This window comes from Gossypium hirsutum, chromosome D06, assembly GCF_007990345.1.
Source record: "Gossypium hirsutum isolate 1008001.06 chromosome D06, Gossypium_hirsutum_v2.1, whole genome shotgun sequence".
Lineage (NCBI taxonomy): Eukaryota > Viridiplantae > Streptophyta > Magnoliopsida > Malvales > Malvaceae > Gossypium > Gossypium hirsutum.
In genome coordinates, this window is record NC_053442.1 from 56,601,273 (window position 1) to 56,612,076 (window position 10,804).

General features: G+C 30.7%; 1 protein-coding gene and 1 long non-coding RNA gene across 2 annotated transcripts; one reads left to right on the forward strand and one right to left on the reverse strand.

Moving 5' to 3' along the window:
- Positions 1-2,031: 2,031 nt before the first annotated feature.
- LOC121218552 (uncharacterized) lies at positions 2,032-3,411 on the forward strand. Its single transcript, XM_041095926.1, has 2 exons — positions 2,032-2,564; positions 2,900-3,411. The coding sequence occupies exons 1-2, from the start codon at positions 2,281-2,283 to the stop codon at positions 2,982-2,984; spliced, it is 369 nt and encodes a 122-aa protein (XP_040951860.1). The 5' UTR covers positions 2,032-2,280; the 3' UTR covers positions 2,985-3,411.
- A 5,065-nt stretch (positions 3,412-8,476) lies between these two features.
- Positions 8,477-10,125, reverse strand: LOC107900417 (uncharacterized). Its single transcript, XR_005914978.1, has 2 exons — positions 9,280-10,125; positions 8,477-9,211 (listed from the first exon to the last, which is right to left on the reverse strand). It is a non-coding gene; the product is annotated as an uncharacterized lncRNA (long non-coding RNA).
- Between the last annotated feature and the right edge of the window lie 679 nt (positions 10,126-10,804).

A 10,804-nucleotide genomic window follows, 5' to 3' on the forward strand; every position in this document is an offset into this window, starting at 1 on the left:
GAGAAGAAATTCATAATGCTACATAGATATTGCCATGTGACACGGTAACTATTATGACAATGCCCACAAGATCTAATTGGTAATTATAAAAACTTGCATAAATAATTTTATTCTAAAAAGGTTTGTAATCATAGAAACATGTAGTTTAATAAAATAATATTGTGAGCTAAACTTACAAAATTGATATGATTTTAAACCTAATGTCACAATAATGGTGACATTTCTAAATGTGTAAAAACTTATAAATTATATTTTATACAATATTTTACATTTTATGATAAATTTATAACAATTATCTTATCTATTATGAATTATTAGGTACTATGTTATGCCAACTTAATTTTTAATTATTTGTTTATTAATTTAAACCTCTTAGTTTAGAATTATTTAACACAATAACTAAATCCTGAAAACCTAAAATTAGCATTTATAACCATGAAATTTATTTATTTATTAATAGCTTATATAATTATAAAATTTACATTATGTAACCTGTTTTTATTAATAACTTTATTTTTAATAAGGATTTTTAAAATATGCTATGCAAACTTAATTGTGAATTACCCTTGTCGAAACCATTTTTATTGTTTGAAAAAAAACGGGGATCGACTTTAAAAAATAAAAATGGGAGTCGCCACCGATATTTTAAAGAGGTGTGATTGGCTCACCTTAAAAATAATTTTGGTCTGCGAAGTTTGAGAAAATAGGCTCGAGAGTCGGTTACGCACGAGGAAGGGTTAGCACCCTCGTTACGCCCAAAATTGGTACCGAATCGATTGTTTAATGTCTTAGTGTAAAAAATTTGAAAAGATTTTAAAATACGATCCTTTAAAAATAAAAATAAAATGAATTGGATGATGAGACTCACTTATTTTAAAGAAATAAATTGTCACGCTCAGTAAGTTAGAGTGCAACATTTTAAATCCTCAAAATTAAGTTTATCTGTCGATTTTTTAAAAACCTACATTTTAAGAAGGATATCTGATTATTTGGGTCAAATGAGAAAATAAGAACTCAGTAAGTTAGGGTTTGATTTCACAAAATTCCTAAACATCGAATATTGCCTTTATTTTTATTTAGAAAAATTCTCGTCTCGAGAGAACAACATGTCATATCCAATACGTTAGGACACAACGTGTCGAATTCCCGAGAATAAGCTTTTTATTTATGTCTTCATTAAAAGGGATATTCTCGATTATTTGGATTCAACGAGGAGAATTGAAACCCAATACGTTAGGGCTCTATTCTTTCGAAGATTCCAAATACCGAACTTTGCGTTATCTTGAAAGTTTTTAAATAAAAATGATTTTGATATTTAAACGATACTAGACGTGACCTTTTAAACGAATAAAGTGTGATATAGTGACAACGTATAATGCAAAAGGATAATTCGAAATTAAAAAAATACACTAATGAATAATGAATAAATAAATTTAAACAAGCATAGCAATAATTATCTCAACCACATATCATACAAATACCAACATTGGCAAGTAATAGAAAACTAATTGAAACCAAGCAAATTTACATAAACATAAATAGAACATACAAATTTAAAAGTAACTTAAGAAATAAATAGCGTGAAAGAATGAGAATAATCATTGATAAACCGTACGCGAAAATAAATCTAAAGCAAATAATACATATATATGAGAGTTTCAAAAAAGAAATCCAAACATAGAGTTAAAAAACATATGAAATATAACATACAAAATAATATATACTTAACCTAAAAGAGTATTACATACTAAATAAAAAATAATATAAAACCGACAACATCATGTGAGGTAAAAATAATTTTAATGAAAGTTATATATGTATAAAAAAAAATATAGTTTAAAATTAAATAATATATATTACCTATGTACATATATATAATAAAAGTGGTCTATAAATCATAATAAATAATAAAGTAACATATATATATATAGGTAAATAGAGATATAATCAAATATAATAATAAGAACAATAATAAATAGTGATAAAAATAATAATAGCAATAATAATGAAAATAATTAAGTGGTTAAAAAATGCAAGAGGGACTAAACAATAGTCAGAACAGAATTAAAGGGCCACGAATATAATTTTAAAAAACACAGAGGGTCTAAGCTACAATTCGCGAATTACGAGGGGGCCAGATTGGAAATTATTCCATTCCCCAAAACGCAACGCATTGACACAGACTAAAATGAGACAAAGTCAAAATGCGGGGCAAAAATTAAAAAGTAAAAGAGAACCGATTTAAAGATCCTGCAAGAGCAGAAGGACCTTTTGCGCAATATGCCCAATGGTCGCAAAACGTGCGGATCCTTCCTCGGGTCGGGTCACACATGCGGGTTATATGACCAATATGGCGCCGTTTTAAGGCCACTGACGCAGGTCTTAAACGGTGTCGTTTTCTGCACCATAAATATAAACTTTAAAACCCTAAAATTAGCAGCCATCTTTTGTCTTGAAAGAAAACCTAGAGCAAAGCTACACCCCCATGCACCGCTTCAGCATCGGAGCCCCAAGTCGAATGGTTTTGATCGGAACCAACGAGGGATTCGACGGCGGACTTATAGGTACGAGCTCTGACTCCCTATTCTTCCCCCCTTTTATATATATATATATGCTTATATATATATATAGTTAATTGCAAAACAGAAAAAGAAAGAAAAGCAATCGGAAAAGAAAAAAAAAGAACCCAATCGAGAAAAGGAAAAAAGAAAACCTTTCTTGTGTATTGATTTCGTTTTTTTTTTGATACAGTATGCTTCTGTGTGTTCTCTTTACAAGGCATATTTGGCTTTTATATAGCCAGAAAAATGAAAATTACAAAAGAAATTCGTATCTTTTTTGTTATTATCCTCTGGCCTTTTGTTTTTGGCTTTTCTTTGCTGTTGTTTGTGTGTTGTAGGTGTACGGCCGTACGGAGGAGTCCAGCTGGAGTGTACGGAGGCGCGTGTGAGGAGTGGCTCGAAGGTGTGGTGGCGCACGCATGAGAGGGGAGCGTGCTGGCTGCGGCGCTGGTGCCAGGGCTAAATGCTAGGGTTTCTGCTTGTGGTTAAGGATAGTAGGCTTAGGGTTAGGTGATTGGGCCGATTGGGTTGGGGATATTGGGTATTAGGAAATTCGGGTTTGGGCTATTTTGTAGTTGGGTTTTAGGTTTAATTTTTTTGGTATGTAATTAGGTGGTGTATTGGGTAATTTGATTTAGGCTGGTGGGTTTGGTATTGTATTGGGTTTAGAATCGGGTTTGTGTTAGATTTGGGCTTTGTAATACTAAACATTAAAAAACTGCTATTGGTTTTTTTTATTTTATTTTTGGTTTATTTGTGTTTGTGCTTTTGGGCCCGGGCAAATTGGGCCTATTACAACCCTAATACTTAGATGTTTAATGATAGTTTTATATTAAAGATGATTATGTTCTTAATCCTGCAAAATTTTCTTATTTATATTAATGGGTTATATAAAATTTCAAAGTTATTTAATTATTCAATTATGTATTCGTTTGCTATAAATTTATAACTTAACATCATATATTTTAATTAAAATAGTAGGCTTTATTTTTATACGTTTAGTTAATGTAAATTTAAATAAATTAATAAAATTGTATATCTAAAATTTAATATTGATTTAATGTGGATTAATATGATAGAATAGTAAAATCCTTTATACAAATATTAAAATCGTAAATCAAGATTTATCATGTCAAATCTTCAAGAATAAATCAAGAATAAAACTAAATACGAAAGTGTATATAGATCCATCGATTTCTTGAAATCTTTGAATCTTATAGTTTTGATATTTCAAATTAGTACACAAGTAATTTAGAGAAGGTGACTCTCCCTTTTTTGAAGATGGAATATAAAAAATTTAACACCCTTCACCCGATCCGATAGCCGGACCTGAACGATAAGATGCTACAGGAGATCGCAAAACATTTACATACGATTCATAGTTCAAGATTTCAATTCAATATTAAATAATCACATATAAACAAGTGTATCATGCAATACAACCAAATTCAAGTTTAAATTGAGTTTACAAAAGCTCTAAAATTACCCCGACATCAATCAAGGATCAATTTGAAACTATTGAAAAAAGGTGGGAAATTTTGAAAAACAGGGGTCACACGATCGTGTCCTCTGACCGTGTGAAAGGCTGAGGCTGTGTGAGGGTCGAACACATGGCTGTGTGGACGAATTGTGTAACAGGTTGAGGCTGTGTGGACAAACTGTGTAACTGGTTGAGGCCGTGAGATGGAGTCACATGGCTGTGTGAGCAAACTATGTAATTCACCATGGCCGTATGGGATAAAAGTGTAATTATTCAATAATTATCACAAGGCCGTGTTGCTAGCCGTGTAACTAATTGAGGTCGTGCCTCTGATCCGTGTGTGGCACAAGGCCGTGTGGCATAAAAAATGACCTTTAGGTCCTAAAAGAACCTTGAACATTTCTCATATGCAAAGTATGACCTAAAATACAATGAAACCTATTCAAACCTGCATATAATTCAATGGTATATCAATTAAAACCATACAGTATGCTACAATTGACATCTCAAAACAAACAACAAAACATTCATCAATTTAATCATTCAAGCATCTAAATTGACTTAAATACAACCTTATAAATATGTACCAAATTTGCCAAACAATCAAGCCAATATAAGCATAACATTTATCATTTCTCAACTACTTGTTTACCACACCTATTCTATATCATACTACCAACTTACCAACTTACCATTTAAACATTTAAGCATATATATACCTAAATCATTCAACAAGATACCATTGTCATCACACATATATATACACATAAGCTTATGATTCTCAAAATGCAACAATATCCAAAATAGAACAGTGCATAAGCACATGACTCCCTAGGTACATGCCATTAACAACTAAAACATCACCAACACTTTGAGTCTGGGATTGTCACTGGATGTTGATGCCGACGGTCGAACAATATAAAACCTGACCTATGCACAAAAACAAGACCGTACGCTGAGTATAACTCAGTGGTGTTTCTATAATCCGAATATTATAACATGACAAAAATCATTTGAATGCATGAATAAAGAGCAAGTAATGATATGCAAGTACCATGTCAATTAAACATTTCTCATCTCATTATCAACAATATCACAATCTAATTTAATTCACAAGTATAAGCTCATAATTCTTTCATTTCATATCTATTTGCAATCTCAATTATCAAATACCATATTTCATTTCTAATTTTCATTCTCATGAATTCGAGGACTTGATCATCATCGTTTCAATTCTAATTATTCATTTTTTACCATTTATCTTCCTATTAAGTTGACTCGGACTCGGACGGATACACGGATCCAACCAACACACCAGTTTGGCACCCAATGCCTCATCGGATAAATACGAAGTAAATAGTTTGCGCCCAACGCTCATCAATAAGTTTGACACCCAGTGTTTCATTGGTATAACCAAAGTAATTTGGCACCCAGTACCTCATCAACTCGTAGTTAAAGTAACCCTGAACTCTTCTTATCTTATGGCATGCCAATTATATCCGACTCTGTGTGAACAGTTAATAGGGTACTCATTACTCATTTCTTTATCAATCAATATCTCAATTCACATGTATTTTAATCAGGAATTCACTTATTTATACATATGGCAGTATAGTTCCTCTTAATATGTATTCAATTTCACATTTATATAAACATATACATTTTTCACTTATATTCAATTTAGTCCTCATTAACATTATTCAATTTAGAACAATCCAATACAACTCATTCATAAAAAAGTGTCTCACCTTATGGTCTTACCATGCACAAACAATCCATTATGAAACAATGCAAAGTAGTTCAGATTATAGAAATAAAAACCGTAAACTCTGAGTTATTCATCGATGATTTTGTCTTTTACCTTTTTTTTTGAGGAATCCGGGTCAACATTTGCTACAGATTAACACAAGCATAATAATTCATCAATGCAAACAAATTCACATTCAATTGCTAATTTAAACAACTTTTGCATTTTATTCAATTTGGACCCTAAAACCTGAACTAACATAACTTTCAATTCAAACTTTAAAATTTCAAGCCGAATTCACTAAAGTCCTTATTGGACCTCCTATTTCTCATTTCTACTATAAATTTAGAAATTTGTGCATTTAGTCCCTATTGAACAAAATCATCAATTGACTTTACAATTTAGTCCTTTTTCAACTTTAAGGTTAAAATCTATCAAATTAGTACCTAAAACTTCAAATATCCAACAATGACAACATCCTAAATCTTTAACAGCTCCAAAAAAATACTACATGGGTCAACTAGCTTAAACTCCCGAGATTTCGAAAACCTAAAAATTACAAGAAAAGAACTAAATAACCAAATTAAGCTTCAAAGTTCAAAATCCCTAGTCGAAAGTTATTCTCTTCTCTATATTTGATTTTGATGAACGAAAAAGACAAGATTTTCTCTTTCAATCCACTAAGTTTATTTCTTATGCCATAATTTTATGTTAATGTTTTATAATGTAATTATTAAATTACAAATTTAACTTTAAGTAAATTCAACATCAACTGCTACCGTCCACTTTCCTCACCTTAATGATATACTTTTTATACAAGACCCTCACTTTAAATTCTAATTGAAGTTCTTTAGTAATTTTATTTTTACCACATTTGAAATTTACTCGTTACCTTAATTAATTAGTAAATTGACAAAAATTACCTGACTGAAAATCAATTTACTTCTAATATAGTTCCATAAATATTTAAATATTTACGGGTCCGATTTACAGAAACGAGGTATCGAAATCACACTTTTCAACACCACTAACTTTTGAGTTGTTACAAAAAAAGTTATGTATGTGTAATTTGAGAACCAAAACCCTAATATATATAACTTTTACACATTAACCTTAATTTATGTCAGTCAATTAATTAAAAAATAATCAATTAATTACTAGAGTATCTACAAATATTTGACCATACTTTATTTAATACCTTAACCAAATAATTAAACTAATTATATATGTGGTAACCATATTTTTCAAACATAATTTTTGAATATTTATTAATTTAAGAGAATTTTAAAAATTTAAAGGGTACATAGATGGAAGGTAGATATATTTGGAGTTAGGGGTGAGCAAAACTCGATTCGACTCGAAAAAATCGAAAAGAATTTGAATTTCGAGTTAAACGAATCGAGTTATTTGAGTTAATCAAGTTATTCGAATCAACTCAAATTTTTTTTTCAAATTTTGAGTTCGAATCGAGTTGAGTTTTCGAATTCGAATAACTCGAATAATTCGAATAATTCGAATATCAAACTATAATATTTTACATTTTTACCCTAAACTCTCAAACTTTTTTACTTTTCCCTCAAAACTTTTACTCCTTCTCACTTTTCCCCCAAAACTTTTACTTCCCTCCCCTCCCCTCCCAACCCCTCAATCTACCCAAAATCCATTTCCCACCAAAATTTTACTCTCCCATTTATTTTTTCTCAAAATTTTACTCCAAAAAATCCTCAAAACCTTTTATTTTCCCCCAAAATTTTTACTCCCTCCCATTTTTCCCCTAAAACTTTTATTCCCTTCCCATCCCACCTCCCACCTCCTATCTATCCCAAACCCTTCCCCCTCCAATTTTTTTTTTAATATTTTCCCTCCAAAATTTTACTCCCCCAATTTACTTTCTCTCAAACTTTTATTCCCCAAAACTTTTTATTTTTCCCCTAAACTTTTACTTCTCACCCTTTATTCTCAAATAAAAAATCAAAATTATCCAAAAAAAATCACTAAACATAAATAGTAATAATTTTATTTATATCTACTGTTTATATTATTAAATTAAATTTCACATTTTATATTATTTATATTATTGAATTGTTTAGTCATATTGAATATTTATATTAAAATTAAATTATTAATTATGGCATAAAATGTTCGTGTTAAAATTTTATATTGGTATCAATTTCACATTTTATTTTTAAAATAACTTTTATTAAAAAAATCATATTTTTACATTTAATATATTTTTTAATTCTAAAATACATAGTAAAAAGAATCTGAAGATAATTGAAACAACTAAGCAAGCAAAGAAGCTAACCAGTATATAAAAAATTAATAAATAAATTATGAAGTGATGAAAGTTAATAAAAAATTTGATTAAGGTGGACAAATTTTATTACGATGAGTGACAATGGTTACAAGGACCCAAAATTATTTTTTAAAATTTAACCCGAACAAATATATTCGATTCGATTCGAATTTCATCTCACTCGACTCGATTCGAGAAAACTTCAATTAAAGTTAGAATGATAAAATGATATTCGAAAACTCGATTAACTCGAAAATTTTCGATTCGATTCGATCGAATGCTCACCCCTATTTGGAGTTTGGAATGTGTTATAAAAAGGCTTAAAGGAGATACGGATGTTGTCAACTACCCATATCAATTTGTCAAAAATGTGGACATTACGTAGAAGTAACTGATAAAAATAAAAGTTCAGTTTCATTGATTAAATCTATGTAACCTACCCCATCAAAACTTTCTCTAAATTCAACCAAATGGACGATTCCATTGCCATTTGGACAACAAGAAACATGGAAAAGCCTACACACTAAACAATAACTTTGACATTGTCTTTGTTTTTGTCCATATATAAACTACTCCATTCACAACCATGTTTTGGTGGAAATTTCCCTGCATGAAATTTGGCTTTGACTGAGCTTGATGGCAAGTTGGCAACTCAATAAAATAATAATATTTAATCCTCCTTGAAATTGTCCTCTTCGATGGTTCTTGTCTGGGTTCTTCAACCCACCTTGCATGCATTTCAAAAATGGTCAATAAGAACTTCAAAATCCTGCACTCAATACATACATACATATATATATATGGACAATCTTATCTGTAATCTTGTATGGTATGAAGCCCTCAACATTCAAAAACTAATCTAAAGGGAGAAAAGAGCAGTAGCATCATTAAACATGGCAAAAAGAGGCTGTTTAAAGAGCAGTGGGGCTTACCTACCTTTGGAACTCTCATACTTTTACTAAGAGCAAAGGTGTATAATTATTACGTGATATTGGCACGGCTCAATCAAATAACATAACTCTTAACCTTTAGAGTGATGCTTTTAAATTGAACCGCACCAATATCTCGTTAACATTCTTACTTTTTTAAATGTATGCTTTCCCTATGCTCTCACACCATCTTCCTCCCTGTATATTGGAGAATTACAATCACATACATATGAAAGGGAGTATTCATAGACATAATACATATTTACCTTCAACATCAACAGATGATAGAAAATAATGAACAAAGAAAGCTAAAGACATGAAAAAAAACAGCTTTCAAGGTATAGAAGAGGAGAAACATTAATGGAGTAGGAAGAGGAGGAGATGAGAGAATCTCATATATTAAAGAGTTTAGAGACAAAGAGGGTTGTTCACTCAAACATAAAACCAAATAAATAAAAAGAGAGAGAGAGAGAGGTAAGCGTTAAACGGAAAATGGTTGCATTGAATTGGCCACCAACCCAACAACAAAAAAGGTGTGGGTGTATTAAATATAAAGTTGAGAGACAATAGGAAAGCTCTCACTGAAACAAACCCTTGAGCTTTCAATTTTGTATTTATGAGGTGGAAGGGCCTTGTTGTTGTTGCTGCTATTGGTGTGGTGCCAACACCATTTGAATTTCAAAAAAGAGTTGGGGAGTGAAGTCTTTGGTTGGTGAACTTAATTTTTAGGTATTGTGAGACTGTACCAAACAATATCTCTGAGACCCATATTTTGCATTTAAGACCCAATTTGCACCAAATTGTTTCTGCATTATTAGCAAACTGTGTAACCATCTCAAACATATAGCACATAGGAATGATGTTGGAAGGACACAATTAATATTTGCAATTAATGGGGCAAACAACAAGTACATGATCCTAAAAAGAAAGTTGGTATTGTAGTTGGGGTTTCATTTTCCATACTTTTAATTATTCTCATAAGCAATCATAATGATGATTTGGTCGTATTACATTATAAATATATCACTGATGTGAAGTATTATATTTAACATGGCCCTATGGACCATGTTTTGATTAGATAGAAAATTAATGAAGCTACTAATTGAAGTATATTTTTTGGAAAATTTGGTGAAGCTGCCCCCATAAATGATCTTAACAACAAATGTTTTCAAAGTTGTATAGTCTACGTTAGGGTTCAAACCATGTTCAACATAGTAAATAATTAACATAATTATTGGTAAAAGTATGATAAAGATTATTGTACTAAGAGTCCCTATACATTATACCAAAAAGTAAATTGATCATTCTTTTAAAAATTTCATCAATTTCTACTATTAAAAATTAGTTCATGTATGTCAAAATAAGATATACTTAGCATGTCACGTATAATTGTCTTGTTACTCTGTCAGTCATGCTACTTTTAACAATAAAAATGGATGAAATTTTTAATAAAAATGACCCGTTTGCTTTTTAATCTAACGCATAAGGACCAATTTACTTATTTTTTTAAGTAAACGAAAAAAAATGTAATTTAACTCTTAACATAGTGACCTCCGCGATACCCACAATTGCCCTAACTGACTAATCGGACATGATGAGTGGCGTGATACCGGGAAATTTCAAGCCTAAAACCTTTTAAATGAGTTATCAGAGGAGATCCTGGAATTCAATAAGTACCAACCTGTTTACAACCCCATCAACAATGGGGGTAACGCACACAAAATAAGTGAAGATTGACCCATGGTCCCTAAAAGTTAATCAATGTAGCCCATTAGATTAGATTTGGGCAGT

Coding starts and splice junctions, on each gene's coding strand:
- LOC121218552 (XM_041095926.1), top strand. CDS start 2,281: ATGCCCAATGGTCGCAAAACGTGCGGATCCTTCCTCGGGTCGGGTCAC. Junction 2,565..2,899: donor ATTCGACGGCGGACTTATAG/GTACGAGCTCTG, acceptor TGTGTGTTGTAG/GTGTACGGCCGTACGGAGGA.